This window comes from Cinclus cinclus, chromosome 4, assembly GCF_963662255.1.
Source record: "Cinclus cinclus chromosome 4, bCinCin1.1, whole genome shotgun sequence".
In the NCBI taxonomy this organism is placed as follows: domain Eukaryota; kingdom Metazoa; phylum Chordata; class Aves; order Passeriformes; family Cinclidae; genus Cinclus; species Cinclus cinclus.
Window position 1 is genome coordinate 7,644,790 of NC_085049.1, and position 23,252 is coordinate 7,668,041.

Below are 23,252 nucleotides of genomic sequence, written 5' to 3' on the forward strand. Positions count from 1 at the left end.
AGTTTGGTGATGTTTTGAGGCATAAAAATTTATACAGTTTTAGATATGCAACTGTGAAAGTTATTATTAGGCATGTCAATCCCTACTTTTTATTTTGTACAAACTTTTTAAATACTGGGTGCTGTAGCCTAATTCTGTGCTTTGTGGGCAAATGCATCTATTCATTATTTTCTGCTCTCCTGGCTTTTGTGTCTCTCGACTAAAGTATAGCAAAAGATTAAAATAGAAGCACATATAGCTTTCTCATATGTTGCTCATTATTTCCCCTACCATTTACTTCCATCTTTAAACAAAGAGAGCTCCTTCTATTTCAAAATACTCTCAAATTAAAATATTTAAATTATTTTATTGCTCTTTTTCCAGAACCTTTGAATTTTTCTCTTATCTGCTTTTGCCCACTCACATCAGAAACAGAAATCACAACAGATTACAAGTATTACAATAATTCATGAAGCAACACACCTTTACGAGAACTGCTTTAATTTTTCATGCTTTTTCCCAGAAGTGCACACCATAAAAACCATGAAAATCTCCTTCCTGACTGGCTGTGGTTAACTCGAACATGAAAATTCTGTTGAATATTTTTGTTTTTTAAGTTGGACTAGCCATATTTCTTGTACAAAAAAAATTACGGTTTCAGGTTGCATTTACTATCTAGCTTTATTAAATAACAAATTATGAGTTCTGCAAAGGGTTCATCTCCTCTCTCAAGACATCCTTTCCAAACAGTCAACTGAAGTACTAGGCACATCCTTCTCTTTTCTTTTATTTTAATGTAATCCGTAATCTGATTCCAGAAGGAGAGCATCTTCCCCCTTTACCTCTTTTAACCAGACTACTTGTAATTTTGTAGACAGTCACATCTCAAAAATTGCAAATCATAAATGACTCTGCAGTAGAAAACAAGTAAAAATATACATTTTTTAAATATAGGAATCATTATATCTGATATTACCCTGGGTTGCAGTTATTTGTAACTATTTACACTCAGTGAAGACCTTCCATCCCCTCCCCATCTTTCTATAAATCTTCAGATCCTCACAATCTTTCACCTAAGACATTGCTCTGGCATAAGAAAAGCCATGAATCATATATCTAGCCAATATCACTACAAAACTAGAAATGTACCTCTCATTTCTTGATATTTATTTCTACTACAAAAAGACAGATTTTGAACATAATTAAGAATTTCTTCAGCCATTGAACTAGCCTTCTCTGGACAGGAAATTTTCTAGTCTGTCAGCCAAATGAACATAACATACATGTGAATAAACCCCACAAAATATAGAAAATTACATATTCTTAAACCCCCAGAAGTAATATCATTTGAAACTATGACTGCATACGGAAAATAGGTGAAAACCTTCACATTTATTATAATTGTTTATTGGTTTGCAATTATCTGAACATTACTTTTTCCCACTCATGAAAACAACAGGCAAGGAGCACATCTTCTTGAAGAGTTTACAGCTGCTATACATGACAAGCAGATGAATAACAGCAAGCACTTTTGTAAATTCCTTATAAAATATTCCTGACTGTGTACACTGTAACTTGTAGCAGGTGTGATATATTAGGAGAGGTATATGTGGAATTTGCTGCTTAACCACCTTATTTAGACCAAGAAAATCCAAAGGAATATTCAGAGAATTTAATCAAAATCTAATTTTCTCTACAGAGGGAAGTTAGAATTTCAAATTTAGCTGTCTAGTTTAGTTCCTTGTACTAAGCTTTGTGAATAATTGTCTATTACTCACACCAGGTTGTAAAACTCAATTAATTGGAAATAATCTTCAAGAAGATTGGATGAATGACCACAAAATCTCACCTGTATTTTGTGCAGGTAGAGTTTTGATGTGAAGGATCTGGTGGATTAAGTGTGATTCTTGGCGAGACCTGAGCTGATAGCAAAAATCCCGAAGCTAGGATAATGAGTGCTACAGCAGTACCTAAAAATAAAGATAAAGAACAATGTGACACTTTTCTCCAGAGCACATGAAATAGTTCTCTATTGAACTGAACTCTGCTTGGGAAAAGAAGGCACCCCATCACTATGCATACAGCATTCCCTAAAGAGTTGTGATGAGAACCTAAGAAGAATAGCCTTTGCTACATCCACATCCTAAATTAGATAAGATATTAAAGTCAAGTGCACCAGCTTTCACATCCAGAAATCAAATAAGTAGGTTGAGACTCTTTTAATCTGTGGAATTGACAACTGCTTGAATGAACAGGTGTCATTATTTTTGGTTTTGAAAATAATGTTGCAAAGGTAAAATTTATTAGTGCCTTTGAAATTACCATACTTCACTCCCACACCCAGACTTGCAGGCTTTTCAGTAAAACACAAAGTAGCATCAGCTTTTTCATTGACTCCGTTTCCCTTTGTGAAAGTAGAGAAATTTGACTTTTCATAAGAACACCATCAAAATGTGCAACATATCTTGTTTCAAAGAGCACACAGCATCTGCTGGGAAAAAGTCTCCTTCCATCTTTTTGCTTCCGTTTTCCCCCAACAAATTCCTTGTGCTCAAGCTGGACAAAATGACAAGAGGAAGATGACAAAAAAGGTTCACATTTTGTGCAACAGGCTATCACTGGAACATAATTCAAGTTTTCCTACCTTATTTGCCACATATACAATATACTGTATCATTTTAATGAAAATTGATAAAACTCACTACTCATGGTACTACTGCAACTGCCTCAAAGTCAGACTTACAAAACTTTATCTCTGATGCATTGAGATCTGTGTTGTATAAAAGTTTCCTAGCTGGCACACACACCAGGTATATGAAAACCTTTGTCAAGAGATAAAACCAATATCTGAAGTACCAAGATTTAGGTAATAATGTTGACTATGCCTATGCAGCAGCCATGGCCAAGAGGCAGGAATGGCTGTACCACACACTGACCTGAACTAACTAAGACATAAAACTAAATCACAAACTGTATGTGCAGAAAGGACCTTCCCAACATAAGATATTCCATACTTGGCTCTCTTCTAGCTATGGCTGGTAGGTACACTTATAATCAGAGTTTTCAGGGCAGGCTGGATATTGCACCAGATGTCCTGTACTTTCAAAATGCCATAAACCAGACAGAAAATATATTTAGACAGGGTCTACAATCTTACTTATATTCATTCTAAATATGCTCTGTCTTTTAAGTTAACCAAATACACTCACTTCCAGTATCACTGTAAATATTTTGTTTCTTTGGAAAAGTACTGAATTGGTAAACCTGACAAATGAAGTTTAATGTATTTTTATTCTCTGGAAGTTTTGCTATGAGGAACAAAACCAAACAATCACAGTACATCATTAGCTCAGGTGGGAAAAAGAAAAATGAAATATCCTGAAGATAATTTTAGATCCTCTCTGTTACAAAAAGAGATACACCTTGTACAATGCCCAAGTACCTTTCAAATTGACAATTTCTGAAGGGAAAGAAGAAAACACAAACAAAATTAACAATATACTTGTCATTCCTGCATGTTTTCCAACTAATAGCTTTGAAGAAAGAAATTAACTGAAGAAAGAGAGTAGAAGAGAGATAAAGAAATTATAAAGGTAAGATAAATATAAAATGGACAGGAGACTAAGACAAATCAGTAACTGTAGTAAAGAGAATTAAAACAGTGGGATTTTTTTCAGAAATTTACTATAATTTTTCATAATGCTATCGGGAAGGTTCAATTTTTCAAAAGTTTCTAATATTTTGAGAATGATAAAGACATAATTAGTGAAATCTAAAACATCTCTGCCAAATGTTTTCAGAAAGCAGGAAAAGTTACACAAGATTACAAAATTAAATTACAGTAATCAAATAAAAATATAGCTTTTAATCAAAATATTGTTACTCTCTACTGATTATTCTCATAAGCTTTTATCTAATAAACATCTAATCAATTAGCCTTTATTAAAAAAACAAAGCCCCACATCCTTGAAAGAGCAGCAGGCAAAAGCAGTAGTTTTGTCTTCATTTTATGCAGTAGGACACTGGGGTACACCTGGCTTCCTAAAAACCAGAGAAGCTGCCAGTAATAACTCAGTGTGAATTGTAATGTCCTTAGAAATGCAAACCAAAGTAAAGCAGTAAGATATGTTTACCCTGTGAGAAAACTCAACATGGAAAACAAATCCATCAGTAGATTTAGTAATTATCATAATATTACACAGTCCTCTTGCTAAGGGGAACACATCATCTCCACCACTACCTAAATCAAATGTTGCATGACAAAATTCTAACTAGTACAGAGGGATGATGTATGGTTTCATGACTGTCATTATTTGTATTATCCTTAAGGAGGGACTGTAGGAAAAAATCACAGCAATCACTAGAGCTTTGGCTCAAGTGACACTGCAGACCTACAGCCAGCAACCAGCCACAAAAAAAAGACCATTTTTACTAAAGAATTACTTTGTGTCCAAACATCATTAACGAATAACCCTTTAATGCATTATGCTCCACTGTTAATTCTGTGTCTTATTACTATATCCTCCTCTGATCCATGACTAACATGCTTTGTAAGAAACATTTAGATATTCCAGATGTACTACCTTTGAATATGTTAAGCAGAGCCAAAAAGCAAAGAGCTCTGATAATATGAAAAGTCCATGTTGGTTATCACAGATATACATCTGGGTCCAGACAAGCAATAAACTCCTCGAGGGGGCTAGTCAGACATGTGAGGTTATTGGGGCCAAATAATCAATCACTCAATCCTCTATTTCAATAGGCATTAAAGGAGAGGCAGTACCCAAGAATCAGAAGTGTCAGTGCAGAGCCTGGAGATCCACACCACAGAAAGGAAAGAGAACAGACTGTCTGGATGCACAGGAGGACATACAGGGGACATGTATTGTAACTGATGTGGAACAGACCAAAAGTAACAATCCCATTTTCTTTTCCACATCTTTAAAATGTGAGAAACATGCTTTGAGTAACTGTGTACCAAACAACTCGTGTTACTGTGTTGCTGCTGCTCTGCCTATATAAACACATTCAAATACTGAAGTGTAGATTAACTCATTTGAAAGCTGGGAATTGCACATCCAGTGACATGGCAGCTGGTGTCCCCCTCTGCTGTGTTGCACTAACTAGAAATTTGGATCCTTAACAGCAACAGCAGAAAAAAATATGAAGACATTAAACCTTTACAGATAAACACTTGTGAACACTATTTCAAGAGGAGCAAGAACAAAAACCTGTTTCTTTACAAAGCCCTGTTCTTGTTAACTTCCTTCCAGAACCTTCCAGACATTCAGCCAGAGGCAAGTTTTGGTCACAGATCACTTCAGTAAAAATGAGCACATAAGGCAGGAGAAAGCAGGGAATTCCCATCCTAGTAACAGGACACACTGAGCATAGCAAGGCTGCTTGCTCTGCCTTTCCCTGCTTTCAAGAAAAGACTATGTGATTAGTTATGGTGTTTGAAGATTTGGACAAAATGTACAAAACCAGAATTCTGTCTTTGCCCATCTCATACAGAAGATGAATTAAAATCACATTAATGTATGTAAGGTATTTACTGTACCCTGTATCTGAGGTAACTATGCAGAGAACTGCATTACATTTTACAAAGTGTTGCAATGGCTATGCAATATGCTTTCTCTGGTACACCTTCATCAGATGGTTCTGAATTCCAATTAATAAGCCCAAAATGATATATAAGATTTAAAAACTAACCACATGTGAAGTTCCAGGCATTTGACTCCATAAACAGGAAAAAAAAAAGGCTAAATGAAAACAGTCTTCAAGGAGAAAGTCACCTGAACAAATAACAGCCTAAATTTAAATTAGCCTCTAGCTAGTGGTATTTTACTTATAGTCTTGAAAACCTGCATGATTTCAGAGAAAATATGGCATCAACACTGTAATTTTAAAGAGGACTACTTTGAAAACAGTTGCACTTGAAATTTTATTTTCCTTTCATTAATAATTATGAGGAAAATATAATACATGAATGAAACACTCACCTGTTAAGCTGCCAAGTGTAAGTTTCCTGCGACCCATTCTTTCAACAAGCCAGACTCCCACAAGAGTAAAAATAAAGTTTATAAATGCTGTGAGTGCAGCCAGCCAGATTGCAAGCCTGTCATCTTCCACTCCTGACATCTGCAAAATGGTAGCACTGTAATACCTGTGAAGGGAGAGACAAATAAGAACACCGTTTATTTCAATTTGACTCAGGCTATAGTTTCTGATGTAATTTGAAAATGATCATAACAAAGATCAAGTATGACCTCTGGCACAATGCAATTGGAGACTGACACACAATCACCCTGGGACATCAGGCATGACCAAGGCATAACTTGCACTTGACTAAAGTTTTGACTGGAGGACATCAAGAGATGAACTGCCATTCTCTTGGCTGTTTATATTTTCAGCAGTCAACCATATTCTGCTAGAAATGGGGTTTGCATTTTTAATTTAACTTAATATGCCTTTCACATCCATCCATTGCTTTATGCTCTTCTGGGGATTTTAGCAGTCTGTATATTGTCTAGGGAAAGACAGCTCAAAATAAAATAGATTTTCAGTCCTCTTAAAGGTCACACAGAACTAATCTACGGCATCCAACATGCTGCAAGTAACACTTGCACACTCTCGGTTTTAGGTTTTGCAGTCTTATTTCAGTGCCTCTGAAGTACACAAAAACCCTCTCCATGGCATTACTTCTGTCTTGACCAGAAAATGATTGCTTTGAAATGTCTGAGCACCACACTGTGTGGATGTGAATCTGCACCCAACAGGAGCATTTGACAGAACGTTCTACTTCTTTCTAAACTGAATCAATCGTTCCACACAAACAATAACTCATAAAAAATTGAACTGAGCAAAATTAAAGGGGAAGGGAAAGGAAGTCTTCTACCATTTTTCACAGCAATCAAAGGAACACAGACTTTGTGCCCGTGTTCTCAGGGAGAGGTAAATAAATGCCCAAGGAAACATGAGTACTTTTGTTGATGCTGTAGAAGCACTTTTCAGCTTCTATTAATTTATACTGACTGAAATACTGAATATTCAAGCCCTTGAACACTTTGCAGTTGATAGGCTATCACACAGGAATAACAATCAAGAATGTCAAAGCTTGTTTTGTTATTTTTTTTGTCCCAGGTCAATATGTAGCTAGCTTTAATGTCCCCTCATTGTCCTAATGCCCAGATGTGCTAGCCTCAGGAATGTCACTGGTTCCCATTCCTCTATTCCAAGCACATTCTGCTTTTTTACTTCAAAACAATAACCTGTGATGGGCAATATGCTGAGATGCCATTTAAGACACTAAAAATTACTATATAATTATGGTAATTAATAAAACACTGGATTTTTTTTAGCATTCAAACAGACTAAACTCTATAGCTATTAAGCAAAGTAAGTGTACCAGTGTTTGACAGGGATTAAAAATATCTTTAGAGGATTAAGAATACCAAGATGCACAAAGAAATTAATTTCCTTAAGTTACCACACTACTGTCACACATGTACTGGATCATGTGAAAATACTGTTGCAGTATCTGCTGTGAGACTGAAAAAAAAAAAAAAACCACCTTTTTTTTTTTTTTAACTTATTCACTCTGCACAAGATACCTCTTTGCCAAGTGTGGTTTTCACATTCAGTTATTCCACCTACTTATGTGGGTCCTTCACAGGTCTCACCTGAAACTATAGGGGACAGAAATTTATTTGTTCTTCATAACAGAAAAAAATGGTAAAATACAAAGAAGAGTTGGATCTATTTATGAAAAAAAACCCAAAAACACTATTAGGCAAGAAAATAATACCAAACTATGCATCACCCTGCAGAAAAGTTTTCTGTGCATTTTTCAGAGAGAACCCCATCATTAAAATCCATTAAAGAGGTAGGCTGAATTTATTGAAGAGGCAAACTGCAAAGTAATAGGCAGAGCTGAAAATTAAATGAAAGCACTGAAAGGAACAACGTCTTTATCATCCTCCTCCTCTTCCCAAAACAGAGATCAGTTTACAGCACAGAAAAAATACATTGGAGTCCATAACACCTGTATGTTTGCACTGCAACAAAATGCAAAGTAATGTCAACTTTTTCACCTTGTCTTTAATGCCTTTGCTCAATATATGAGTGCCTAACTCTTCATCAGAACCTTTATGAAAGAAAATCACCACTGCCATTTATTTGCCACTATTTTATAAATGGAGACCACTGGGGTTTTTGGGAAAGAGGACGAAAAAGAATAACTATTTGCAGTTATCCACCAGTACTAACTGCAGCAGAATAATGACATTCCAGAATCTCAATGCTGGTAAGTGCTGTCTGCAAATTAGTGAGTATAAAAGCAGGGAAAGAAAATCCTCCAGGTATTTCACAAAATATACCTTGTTCAATTATTCATTTATTCTGACAATTTCAGTTAAATTTAAATTAGGTTTAATATTCCAGGGTATTCTAATCCCTGCCATAAGTTCTCTGGGATCCCAAAAAATGAAATCAGTCCTCATTAAAATCAATAGACCTGCAGAATGCACATAGCACTGAAAAAAAAAAAAAATCAAGCTAGCCCCTGTGTTTAAAGCCAAGGTCAGCAGCAAACAATGGGACTGTAGATACAGTGGTCTCACAAGAGCCAGGAGTCAGCATCCTCACAGTAATGGGAACTTGAAAGGCAGGATTAGATTAGATATTAGGACCAAATTCCTTCCTGTGAGGGTGGTGTGGCACAGGAACAGGCTGCTCAGAGAAACTGTGGATACCCCATCCCTGACAGTGTCCAAGGCCAGGTTGGGTGGGGCTTTGAGCAACCTGGTCTAGTGGAAGGTGTCACTGCCCATGGCAGAAGGTTGGAACTGGATGGTCTTTATGGTCCTTTCCAAACCAAATCATTCTATGATTTTATGCTTTTGAATTTTAATTAGAAGATGCTGCATTTTTTTTTTCTTGCACAGTTTAACGGGCCAGAGAACGGGTGCAGTTCTGGAAAGGCAAGAGGACACAAAACAGACAAAAGTAATTTAACCACAAGTAAAGCCACTTTACTGCTGATGCCACTTTAAAGCTACTTTAAGCAGATGACAAACTGTCATTCTGAAAAGAAAAGAAATGGAAAAAAATTATAACCAACATCATACTCTATTGCTGGGGACACAGGGTTGCACAGAGGGCAGGAGAGTTGAGAAAGCCAAGGGGCTCAGTGAGAAAAAACTCTTCTACAAGGCTGGGAAAGGCCCTGGCACAAGGGGCAGGGTAGAAGTGCCCAAGCAGAGCAGTGCAGCCACAGCAGCCTCTGGCACTGCCCCACTGTTAGAGAGCAGCACTTAAAGCCCCTGTGATGACCCCAACACATACACCCAATGCTGGAATAAAAGGTGGAAGCCTTTTTTAACAATGTTGCATTAAACATACACTTTCTTCTCATTCTTAATTAGCTGGTTACAGCGCCAGAAACACACACACACACAAAAAAAAAAAAAAAAAAACCAAAAAAAACCAACAAACCCTTAAAAACCTATTGGCACCAATCCCACATTCATTCAGTGAAAACTCCACAATGAGCAAAGAGGAATAGCAGCATGCATATGTGCACATGAGTACACTGTAGCTGCAGTCACTACTGGGCACAATGCCCTTACTAGTAACAGTTTTAAGCATATGTCCTGTGTTAAAAAAAAAAAAAAAATAAAAAAAGTTTTTGGGAAATGACTAGCTCAAAAGTCTTCCCTAGACTTAAATGCACAGATGTACCCATATCACCAAAAGTCATTTCAGGACTGTTTACAAAATAAACCCAAAAGGGTAATTCTGGAGTGACTCCATCTGAGCTTGTATTTATAGTGGCAGACAAGATCCTTTTCAGGAGCACAGGTTTTGGCAAAAAAGATCCTAATCTCACAACCTCAACTGACCATTCTAAATCTGCATTCAGGAATTAATATTTTTAGATTTTTCTGGAACCAGCTTCTAAGAAATGGCAGGTGTTCAGTGTCTTTCAAATCCATGATACTCACTTGTGGCGCTTTAATTGAAATTTCTAAATCAACTCTCAGGTTTTAATATTCTTATAATCAAATATTACCCTTATGATATATTTCAGACATACACTGCATATAGTGTAGATCTCAACAAACCTCTATATTCTCCTTGCTTAGAAAACAAAAGTAATTGCACAGCAAACTTAAGCATGTGCAGTGTGAATATTAATTCAGCAGTGTCTGCTTGTATTATACATTTTTTTTTGTTGCCCTTTGTCCCATCTGTTCTAGCACAAAAAGAAAAAAAGTCATGGCAGACCCTAAAAATTTCTTACGGTGGAATCACCAGTGTAGACAGATTTGTTCCATTTCATGTTCAGGATGGGTAAAATTGTAGGATTTATGTTAGCATATAAATGACAATCAAGAAACCCAAAGGATTTAATTTCTGATGTCTGAATGATTAATCTACCTGAATGCAGCACTTGGATAATGCTTTTGAAATTTCCTCTTCAGTTTCAACAGCAAAAGTTGTCAGAATAGCCTCATTCTTTCCTCCTCACTTACTGAAAGTGTATCTTCAAGCATCCCAATTATGCATTTCTGCTTTTCTGCCAATAAACAAAGCATCAGTCTGAATTTTTGATGCTCTAACCTGAGAATGCCATTAGACCTCCTCCTACCCAAGCTGCTTCACTCTGTGCTTTGTGGAGACGCTCTGCTTACAGCAGAGGTAAGAACTGGACTGTAATTCCCAGTCCAAAAACTTTAATAGAAAAATATATCAGCTGTAAAGACTCAGAACAAGCTTTTAGTACCACTAGAGAACTACTTCCAGAAGCTGAGCTTCTTTCAGCAATTTTACCTGAGGAAACTGAATTTACTCATTCCTCCAAGGATTTAGCTTTTAGCTTGCACTTGTTAGGTGAGTGCAAAAATGTTCCACCAGTGCTGTGAAGCTGGTGACTTCTGCACCAGTTGCCATTCGTCAATGGTAAGAACAATTATTGCAAAAGCAGCTAGGAAACAAACCTCTAGCAGAGGGCTACAATGCATTTCTAATGTACTGGGAGAAACATGTTTCAACATAGGCTGCACACTGGAAGCAAAGGGATGTGCTGTGAATGTGCTACCTGTTGAAAGGGAAAAACACATTGCTCTTCTCTTCAACACAAAACCTAGCAATTAAGCACCACATCAAAATAGTTACAGCTATAAAAAGCACTGCAAAGAATAATGTAATACAGAGCTAAAGGCTAATGTAATAGAGTTAGATTCCCTACCGTGCAGAATAGTAACCTTTTAATCTATGAACCATATGCTGGACAACAGATTTGTTTGATAATCCCTGGAGTGTATTGCACTCTGTATGCTTCTATTCAACGGGGAAATTCTGCTCTAAATTTATACAGACCATCTTACAGTGTTGTTTAAAAGTTATATTTGACTTAACCACATAGCAGAGAACTTGCTGCCTCCATTTACTGCTATGTCTTACGTATTTACATGTACTTTGCATTTAAAATTCAGTGAAGCTACAAGAAGATAATATAAAACAAATATTAAGATAAAGTGGAATGAAAATTTCAACACAAAGTCAATAGACAGGTGTAAAAATTCTATGCTAGATATTTTTAAGAGTCCTTTTTGAAAATATATTTTACCTTCTCTCTGAAATAAATCACTGTTACTTGGAAACAACTAATAAAGGATAGATACAGAACAGTCTTTGTGTTTAGCTGCTTTGAGCAAATACTTTCCACATCCACAGTTTTGCTTTGTTATCTCCAGGTAAAGATTGCTTTCAAGTTTATAATTTCCTTGTTGCAACTAATTAAGCTGCCAAGTTGTAAATCCCTGGTAGCTTATCCAATTCAGACCATTTATTCTATGTGCAAGGATAGCTTGACTAGATTAAATTTATGTTCTTTGTCCTTCAGAATTCATCATGAGAGCTCAATGTCAAGATCAAAAAATAAATATTAATCTCAGTTCTATGAATTTGTAACCTTGGAGATGTAATTTAATTTCTTCATGTTTGTTTCTTTGCAAAGTTTTAAGTATCTTTCCATGCTTCTCATGAGAAGAGTCATATGTGAATAATACTTGGAACAGCCAGAAAAGAAAAGGCAGACAAAGTAGGTGTTGATCAGTTCTCCTTATGCTCACCACAAGTATACTGTGGAGGTCTTTGTTACAGTTTAGAAATATGTTGGACAGAGGGAAATGTCCAAAAGGGGGAGATGGAGAGTCAGGTTATTCTTCAGGGCAATGAAAATGAAATCCAGACATTTCTTTCTAAGTGATAAGAAGGTCAAATTGTCTTTTGCTACCTTTCAGACACTGATTAAGAAAGTGCTGTCAAGGTCGTCTTCCTCTCCATATGAGGAGTCTCTTCTGGGAAGAATGACTGGACAGACTGGCTCTGCTTTGAACATTACATGCAACAGTTCTCAACATAGCTTCAGCATTGATGTGTTCAAGTGACAAGTACTTGAAAAATGCTTCAAAAGGCTACAGTAATAGCATCAGCACTAAGCCCTGCACTTGGCAAACACTAATCACAGGAGCAAAGCAAAGAAAATTGAAGGCATTCTTTCTTAATTAAAGAAATGGAGACATAGAATGAAGAATAATTACATTTCTCCAGCTGTGTAATATGCTACAACATAGTGAAAAATTAATCTAATCACAACCACACTATATAATGTGTTTTATACCCATTGATGCATATATTTCCATATTGGAAATCAATTTAATATACAAAACAGTAAGACCCAGGGTGCTACAATTCTCAGCCAGGTACAGAACAAAGGGCCTCCCTGGGAGTTAAGCAGAATATGCTGCTGAAATAAAGATTTATTATACATACCTCAGTATGATGAAAAGGCCCTGTGTTTATTTCCCATGTTTATAATTCAATATACCAACATATGTATTCAATATATACATTTACAGAAACCTCAAGATTTAACAGTGCTGAAAATAAAAACTTTAATATGGAGGTAGTCTGCTGCATATTATGTAGGAATTTTCCCTCTTTGAGCTCTAACATCATTTTAAAAACATGAAAGATCTGGTTTCTGATAGCATCAAACTCAGTGAGAGTATGAACAGGACCACAGTGAAATGAATAATTAGTCTTTCCAGTAGCTTTGTCTCACAGCCTTCCACAACAACATTTTTGCTTATACCTTTACTCATCTTTATATTACTCATCTTATTACTCATTGAGCAATGCCACCTATCCTTAAACTAAAGAACTAAAGAACTAATGCTGAACTAAAAAATCCAAACTTTCCAGATAAAAAATTTTCAACGTTTTCTTGTTCTATCAAAACCACTTACTTGTTCAAAGAATATCTGATTGTACTACAGCTTGATTTTGCTTTATAAAATCAATGCACTGTATCCTATTTATCCCATTTTACTTTATCTAATTATTCTTCACACTTTAATTATTTTCTCTTTTTGCTTGCACTCCTGTATTCAGTATTTTTTAACTGTAATCTCTTGAACCAAGAGCTGTTCTGCTCTACATTTCTACATCACTTAGTGCAGCACTATCCTGCTTCTGAAATAAACCTTTAAAATGCAATAATTACACAAATACATTTTATTAGCCTTTAGGTCAGCTACCACAAAATTGTTCATTTAATGAAATAGCTTTATGTTTTCCTGTATTTATATGCCAAATTGCTGTCAATGGATATAATGTTCTCCCTTACCGAAACTTCCTATGATTCAGCTATTCCTGGATGGGGAAAACAAAAAAAGTACATTTTCAAAACTTCTCTAACACACTAGTTATTGTATATTTTTCTCTTTTTTTTTCCTTTTTTTTAACAATAGAAAGTATACAAAATGCAACACTATGTATACAGAAAGCCAGAGAAGTCAAATATTCAAACTGATGGAATCAGAAAAGAGGAAAGAAGTCCCATTGCCCCATTGACTGTGCTGTTACCTTATCTGTGAGATGAATTGTATTTTACACAGTAATTGTTTTTATACATGTTTTTCAACTCTAAACCACTCTCAACAGCTAAGAACAAATGGCAACCTATGCAAGGTTTGTTTAGAACAATCTTATGGGTTTTATATTAATAATGTAGTAAGTAACAAACAGCATAATGTTGCCTGAGGCAAAGGTAATTCAGTACATTCAAAAGAATAATTACTGTACCTGGCTTTGAATATAATCTAAAAACAAACAAACAAACAAACAAACAAACAAACAAAACAACCCAGCAAAAAGGTATTACCAAAAATGCATAGAATAACTTTGATTTTTCCTTCTGGACTCTGTTTCTTTCTTTAATGATGATAGTGATGAGGATATGTTCAGCGTTTGTAGACTGCAATGTTTGTTAATTCCCTTCAGTTTATCTTCACAGTTCATCCAGCAGGTTCTACTGAAATGCTTATCTGATAAATGCCTTTCACTTCTGATTAGACAGGTTACTTGGAAAGCAGCATGAAATTTTTATTGAGATAGAGGTATAGAACTGTATAGAAACTCAAGTGAGAATACAGATGCATTGGTTAAGGTCTCTAGTGGAAGTCAATCTTCTTGGCAGCTTTAACTCAAATCCCACAACTGGGATTTTGCTCTGAAATATCACACCGAACAAAAACTTACTTTACAGTTGAGAGTTTCCATGTCAGGTATCTAGAGAACTTAGGGGCATACAAGAATTGTCACTGAAATATTTTAATGAAGTAGCAATTACGGGGCAACAGGCATCAGCTTTCAGACAGTCAAGTCTTCCCAGAGGTCCTTTTAGAAATAGCAACCTTAGCTATAAAATGCATCTTTACCTGACAGCTTGGTGACAGAAGACAAATGCCATCATGGCATGCAAGACATGATATGCTGCTTCCCATAGAATTCTGCATCAGGCAGCTGAACACTGTGACTGTGTATTTTCACTGCACTGGCTCTCTTGGTCTCCTAAGGAGGGAGGACTCCAGAAATAACATTGGAATAAAAGCCCTTTTCTTCTCAAAGTGGCCACGATAAATTAATCCCAGAAGGGTAGGAACAGTAAAGCCAAGAGAAAAGCCATCACATAAATGAAGTTTCTATGAGTTTCAGTGCCACAAAAATCTTCTTGCCTGAGGAAATTACAATTAGCAGTCCTGAGCAAGATTTCATTTACAAGAGGAGAACCAAAAGGCAAATGGAAGATGGAGATCTACAAAAATATGAAGCAGCAGCAGTTCACTGAGCAGACACACTTGACTGATGAGGCAAGGGAAGAGTAAAAAGCCTTCTCAAGAAAAGCTGTCCGTGAATAGGCTTTTCCCCTGTTTGAGGGAAAAGTCCTGACTAAAGGTAATTTCGCTAAATGCTGGGAACTTTAGCTAAATTTCCACATTTTGCACTATATTTTCTGGCCCTATTAACTTCCTCAGATACGGCCTAAAATGTTTGGAGCAAATGACTTATGAAACTATTTATTTTTTAGAGATAGATAAATAGATACAGAGATAGATATAAGCATATATTTAATTAATTTATTAACTTATTTAAGTGCTAACAGACCTATTTTATGGACTAGGACCTAGCAATTTAGCTTCTCATCTAGTTTTTTTTCCTTTCTCTTTTTTTAAGGTCAGACAGAGCTAAATTTGTCAGCAGGTGACTGTGAATGACCAGTAGGATGATACTGCCTTTGCTTTATTCATTTCCCACTCAGAGTAAAGCATCTCTGCATACAGGAAATCTGGGTCTTTTTGTTATCTCTGTATTCCCAGCCATTAAATCTGAATGCTGTTGTTTTGCCATAACCCATCTTTTGTGCTTTGGAAGGGTTCACAAGATTTTAAAATGTACAGTCAGATGGATGCCATTGGATTAGTCACACACAAGGTCAGCCAAATAGTGACTGGCTCACAATAAAAAAGCAAGCGTTTAGAAATGTAGCACACAAAATAATTCCACAGAAAAATTCTATGGTGTATTACTATCTGATACAAAGAAACATTTAATAAAATATAATTTTATTTGTTAAATATTTTCTAGGCCAAGATAAGAGGAGTTAACAGACACATCAGCACACTAAAACCCCCACTATTCATCCACCTTATTGCTTGTGTTTCTGTCTGATTTTCCCTCCTGACTGCTGCCTTTGTCTTCACTCTTCTTGGCTTTTTATTTGGGCTAACTCCTTCCCAGGATCTACTTACTGCATCAAGAACAATACCCAGAATCAACCCAAGCAAGCTGTGTGTAAGAGGGAAACACTGACTCTCTCAAACTGAAGCTTGCTTGGGGATCCTTGTCAAGAGAAGAACAAGATGTGCATATGCAGTAGCAAGATTCTCCAGACGTGCAGGTTCACAGTTCCTCATCACTTGTTTCTAATAACATCACATACCTGCAACAATATATCTTCTTTCCGTATTTTAATGTGCTGAGGAGTTAACACAGTTCTTGAAACAAAATTTCTGTAGAAGTAATCTCTTAAAACTAAGTTGCTATTTTATTTTCTAGTTCTACAACACACATACTAAATGTGCGTTCTTTCCCTTAAGATTTTACCTTTTCCTCTCAGTCTGACCTCAAGCTTCAGCCTTGGACTCTCCACACCTCTCTAGAGCTTGCAAAGCTCCATGACTACTGACCAGGGGAAAACCTGTCACTCTTTGAAGAAGATAAATATTTCACTGTAAAATACACCATGCTGCAATATAAAATACAAATATTCTGGGGTTAGAAAGTAAAGTTCTAATAAGTACTGTGCCCTCAAACACCAGCACTGACATTGCAAATGACAGACTTGACTTGAATTGGCAAAAAAAGGGTGACATCTGGCCATTTCTCACAAAGAACTTAAAATCTCAGCTTCATTTATTAAAAATGCTGTCATATACCATCAGCAAAGCTCCTTTCTCTCATTGCAATAAATACAAAGGACTATTTATGTGGGCCTTTTTTTTTTTGTCCTTTAAATGGAAAGACTACCTTCTTATGGCCTGTGCAGAAGCTGCTGTCTGTGACATTTGGCAGTGCAAGACTAAGATCTTCCTTCTGGATGTAAAGCCTGAATAAGGACAAAGCAAGCTTTTCATTGACGGGCATTACAGGGAAAGAGGAGGGGAGAAATCAGATCATTATATTCTACACTGCGATAAAAACAATTACTTAGAAGAGAACTGTCTGCAAAATCACATTGTTGGAAATAAAAACATCACATAGCTCCCCTCCTAAAGGTTGACAGCATTACTGAAATATCTGTCTCCAGAACCAGGAAGGACTCGGTGTGCTAAGTGCTATACAGAAACAGAACAATTAAATCACCTCTCCCAAAAAGCTTGCAATATAAGCACAAAGCAAAAAAACAAATGGATGCTGACAGATGGGGAGAGATGAGATAATGAGGAAGCACCACTAATCCCTGATTTAAGACCATGTCAGCACACTTACACCATGAAGCTCTACTGCTCACAAAGGTTTTGCTTTGAGAAGGGTGCCTTGTTTTTTTTTAAGAACCACGTCCAGGAAGAAAACTTGCATTGCAAGGAAAAAGGAAATTAAAGGTCGAGAGCTTACAGCAGATAACACAGGTGAAAGGCCTGGATTGGGGAAATACCAACTGGCACTGGGAAGATTGCTACTACAGAGAAAGGAAACATCAGTTTCCCTGAGTGGTCAATTATACAACTGCACAGCAGATCTACCCATCAGGTCTGCTCTTAACAGAGAACAAGCAAAGCACAAAAAACCCCTAAAGCTGTTAAGCTCTTTACTCCTAGCCCAGTGGCTACAGTGCTGTCCACAGGGACACCTCTGGATGGCAGAAACCTGCATGTTGAAAGAGCCCAAATTCAACATACTGATCTTAATCAAAATACACTGGAGCAGCCCTGTTCAGGGATCATCATGGCATTTTCATGTCGGAAAGAAGCAAGCACCATCTCTCACCTTCTCACAAGAATTTTTATGAGGAATACTGAGAGAAGCCAGAAGAATATGCGCCCTTGAATGCTGGAGATTTGGGCACCCCTTGAAGGTTAAGACTGCCCTTACTTACTTTAGATGCTGCTGCTGCCCTACCAGACACAGTAACATTTTCTTCAGACACAAACCTTATGTCAGCTGCCTTTTCATTCAAGTCCTTATCTCAGACTGGCACTCAGGAATCTGAGTGACGTAACAGTCTGCATTTGATGGAAATAACTGTTGAGCTGGGAGTTGTCAGCATTTATTACAGGCATAAAGAGTGCCACATAACAGGAGACTAGAGAAAAACAGAACTTACATGGTTTTGAGAAGAGGCAAAAGTGTATGATACAAAGGTAGTTTCTGAAGAAGGAATACTGACAGCATATAACTTTTGCTAGTCATGCTTTCACATGGGGAAGCATGGAAAAAAACCAAAGACAACATACATGAAAAATACATTGAAAAAATCTTAAATAATACTTATTTGGCAGACCTGTCTATGTGAGCTGTAAAATTCAGAAATTTCACATTTACAGTACACCAAGTAATAGTATGCACACAGCAAATAACTGTGCCTTATAGCCTCTCTTCATTGTTCTTCACAGATAACTGAAGCTGTGCCACAAGAACATCAAATTAATTACTGCATAATTCACCAAAAAAAATGAGCTGACTTTGTCTGACAAATAGCCTTCATAGCTACAATTATTTGACACATTGTCCTTTGGTGGCTGATACCTTGCCAGAGGATTAGAGACCAGAAGAATCCTTTCTTAACACTGCTGGGGAAATCTGATCCCACAGGTAAGGCAGCATCTCCTGAAGCAATGGTCACAATTTCCCAGCCAAGTCAGACTTCAAGTAGGATGGACAGAAAACATGAGTTTAGAAAACTGCAGGGTCAAAACCTGATGGATAGATAAATATTTGCCCTGTGCCTTCTCAACACTGTGTCATACACTGTTCAATCTTCTCCAAAAGCTAGTAAATCTGTGTCCTTGATATCAGCCATCACTGTGATCACCCTGATTTCTTCAATGAAGACAGTGCCATACTGCCATCAATACCACCATTTGACTCAGACATGCAGTGGTCTCTAAGTGCATAATCCTCATGGTGTCCAGCCTGAACCTCTTCAGAGCCTTCCTATCCTCCAGCAGGTAACAACCCCACCCAACCTGATGTTGTCTGTAAATTTACTGAGGGTACATTCAACCCCCTCATCGACAACAGTTATCAGTTATTAGATTAATAATAAATATAAACAATAATTACTTAAGCACACAGTATAATTAAGTACTTTGATCCTAAAAAGAATTACAAAGCACCTTTTCTTAAAAACCTGGAAAAACAGTACAGGTAGCTAAGCAGAGGTGGGTAATCTGCTCTGAGGGAAAAGCACAGGACTGCAATGAAGCAGCAGCAGATTCCATGCTATGTGTTGTCCTGATTTACTGAGGAAAGCAACTAAATTTCAGCATTACACTTAGCTCCCATTCTCCTGCTTTTGCTCCTCTCTCTTCATAACACCTCTAATTTCACATAGGTAAAGATGTCCCTTACAGAGAGGTTTCTTCCTGTCCATTTCCTTCTACAGATACAGGTTTTGCTGGTTTTAGAGACCTCTGTGCAGCTCAAGAAAGATTATACAGCAACACACTTTTTCTGACTTCAGTGCCAACATGAGAAAGCTGATTATTTAAAATCTTGCACAAAATCAAACATTCAGAAAATCGCTGATACTTTGATTTTTTTTGAGAAAGCTGACTGATATGACAAGACAGCCAAGCCATGTCTATTGCTGTATTTAATCATTAATTAGTCTAATGAACACTGAAACCCCACAGATAGAATGAAGTTGTGACTCAAAGCAGCAGATGTGATTCTGGTCAGAAACCTCTGGGGAGTATCTGTGGCAGTGACTGCAGCAGTCAGTCTGAAGAGCAGTGCCACAGAGGAAGAAATTTCTGCCATGGAGGAAGAGATTAGTCCTTGAATGGCAGTTAATTTGTTCCAGACAGAGAATTTTGCTGTTAGGAAAGGAAAATGTCTTTTATGAAACCAGAATAAATTCCCAAATGGTTTCTCTACAGAGAACATCTAGTTTAGAGAGGTGTCATAAACACTGGTTGCTCATAAGCTCTTCATAACTTTATTTAGAGAGAACAAGAAGCACTAAGCCAATGCACAGAACCTAAGACACACTTTAAAAAATATAAATTGTAGGTGGTGTATGGCAAATATACTTCAAAGCTCCTGTACATGAAGGTTTACAATGCAGCAAGCATGGAATCTCTGCAAGGTTATGTTGTTAGCAAAACTCAAAATTTGATTTATTGAAAAGATCAGCTTTGATACTGGAAGAGAAGATGAAAGACAGACCGTGGAGCTGCCCAGGTCAACGACAGTGCTACAGCTCTAGCTACTCTGCATGACCCTGCACATACCACTCAGAACACTGAGAGACTCAGGGACATCAAGAGCTGTACAGGAGCTGAACTACAATTGCTTTTGCCAAGGTAATAGTCCAAATGAGTCTCTTGTCTGAGTTAGAAAAACTCAAAAGTATGAAATCACATCCCTGTGTGAATACTATTTTAATATAGACACTACAGGAAGCTAAAATGAGTCATTTAAGGACACTAAATTGCCAAGTCTGAATTAGAATATGTGCTTAAAGTTTCTCTTGCAAGCATATAGTGCAGGGTTTTAAAGTCACTATAAGAAGGACTGGAAGCAAGATAACATGTTCTTTACAGGAATCTACTGGTTTAATTTGTCCCTTGGCTGAGTAAGTTTCAGGAATAACATTCCCTCAGAAAAACAACAACAAAAAATTTTAAGTAGAAAATAGAACAAGCACAGCTTCTAGTGCAATCTGCTAAAGAAAAAAAAAGGTTGTACAGTGCCACCTTTTTCTTCACACAACCATTTGTTTCAGCATATCCTAACAAGACATAGCAGAAATGAGGGCTCAAGTGTTGTCACAGATGAACAAGAGCTGCTTGTTCAGTTTTCAAAAGGCAAAATCCTAGACAAGGCTCCTAAATTCTGCTGAGAGGATGGCCAATTGAGCCAAGCTTCTAACCATGTAATTAATTTCTTTTCCCAACATTGGCTTTACAATGTCCAACAGTGGACATTTTAAAGCACTGTCCACCCCAGCTGATGTGTTCTTCGTCTTCTTTCTATACTTCCTTTTATAAACTTCCCTCTCTAGCATTGCCTAGTCTTCCTCCAACACCAGTCTACAGTAGCATATTACACTATTAAGGGAATTAGGATTTCTAAAACTGGACAGAAAACTACAATCTCAAACTGCTTACCCCTATTTATTGCCTGGTTAATGTGCATTTCTGCACTGAAGAGTTTGTAGAGATGGTGGCATCTCTTACACTGATGCAAGGACAAGTCATTGGAGCTGCTCAAGCACAACTGAAAACATGGCAGGGCAGCAGAATCCTCTTCAGTGATGCTTAAAGAGGAGATAGCCAGACCAGAGTTTGCAGGGCAGAAGGAATTTTGCAATATGGGCATGTTTTTAAATCATTTTCTAGCTGTTTTAAGTTAACAAATATGATAAATCAATAAATAGTGAGCTAAAATTACCTGTGGAGATCTGACCAGTATCTTGCAGAACCTGTGTTCCAGGTCTCAGTGCAGTCAGTTGTGATATCTATCTATGTATCATAGTAAAAGAAAAAAAACCAAAAAATGAACCACCCCCCATATATATATATATATTATATTTTTTTTTTTTTTTTCTTTTACTATGATACAATCCAGTTCTGTCTCTGTTAAGAATTATGGCAGGGCTTGTGTTAGTCTACCATAGTGTGACAAGATTCATAAAAAAATGGGGTTTGCAGTAAGACAAAAGCATTTAAAATAGGACTATAAAAGCATTTAAAATAGGACTATATGCCCTAAAAAATACAATGAGCTAAGCTTCACTAATTTTGCTTACTCAAAACTCTAATAAAGCATATAAGATAGAGAGGACTACTGCAATATATTTGATAATATTCAAACCAAAAATGTGTTAACACACAATTTCTCTACTATTATATGAAATAGAAAAGAAAGAAAGATTACTTGGAATGAGCATATTTTTCCCTTGAGAGCTGTTCTATTTCACTAAAGAGTCATTCTCCATTCCTACATGAAGCAGAAAAAAATATGAGCTGTATCCTGTCTTTTATTTCCACTGTAAATTAGTGACATTACAGGCATGTGTCACAATCTGAAACAAAATTTAAATTTGGTTCTCAAATATTAAGATAGTCGAAAAATCTAAAATTCCTGGAATGTGCCATCACTAACAAGTGTAATTTACCTTTCTCATTATGATAAGCCTCCCTTTCTTCCCTCATCCCTGTGCAAATAGGACAGAGCTGCTGGCTCTGTAGTGCTGGATTTCTTCTAGTTTGTATCTCATCTGTACCAAATTCATCTGTCATCTGTATTAAATTGTAGTTACACAGTTTCAGTTCTCACATTCCGTTAAGGGCTCAAATGTAGGACAGAGATTTTAAAAGGTAACATTCAAAACTGTTTAAAAATAGCCAAATTGGTCCAAAATTTTTGACCATTTTGACAACTGATCAAAGTAACTGATTCCTTACATGCCAACATGCTCCTTACAGCACCAACAAGTCCTTCAGTATTTTTACCTGCTTCCCTGTCTCACCAACATGAAGGGTCAGCTAGTATTCCTTTAGTAACAGGAGGCTTTAGCTTTCATCAACTCTTGTTTCCAAGAACCAATTTCAGTACTTTCATTTAAATCTATTATTTAAAGACCTGAAGTTGAAAACATTAAAGTTTAACTGCTCATTTTCTCTTCTCCTTCCCCAGTCTATAAACATACAATAGAAATGATATAACTGAGGAAGTAAGAAGAGGGAGAAAAGAAGCCCAGATTGTCTTAACTGGGGTTTTTTTGTGTTTTCGTTTCCTCTCCTGGCTTCAAACAGGGCTTTCCCTATTTCCTCCCCCCCCAAAAAAGCCTCTTCCATTCATAACTGACCAAAAGATTCAAGTTTACATGAGAAAGGGGCCTCCAACAAGCAGAAGTTCTCATCAACAGTCCAGTATATCCCTGTTCCAATTTTCCTTTGTGAAACATATGAATTTTTTTTGATAATAATCTGGTCTCACATTCTTTTTCTATTTTCAATATATCTGTAAAACATGCTTTGGGTGAGTGCAGTACACAAGTGACTATTAAAAAGAAATAAAATATCACAAAAGCATTTTATTCTTTCATGAAAACGTTTCAAAATCATTCTCTGAACCATTCTCCCATGGACTTGGTAGAACTTCGGAGAAAAAAAAAAAATCCCCAAACATTT

The 23,252-nt window shown here is 36.7% G+C and overlaps 1 protein-coding gene across 1 annotated transcript in view; it reads right to left on the bottom strand.

Moving 5' to 3' along the window:
• The window catches only part of SLC2A13 (solute carrier family 2 member 13), a 134,767-nt gene that overhangs the window by 32,352 nt on the left and 79,163 nt on the right, over positions 1 to 23,252 (bottom strand). The window contains exons 5-6 of the mRNA XM_062490788.1: positions 5,982 to 6,145; positions 1,829 to 1,949 (exon numbers count right to left, since the gene is read on the bottom strand). Coding sequence (XP_062346772.1) covers positions 1,829 to 1,949; positions 5,982 to 6,145 — 285 coding nt within the window. The remainder of the gene's footprint in view (positions 1 to 1,828; positions 1,950 to 5,981; positions 6,146 to 23,252) is intronic.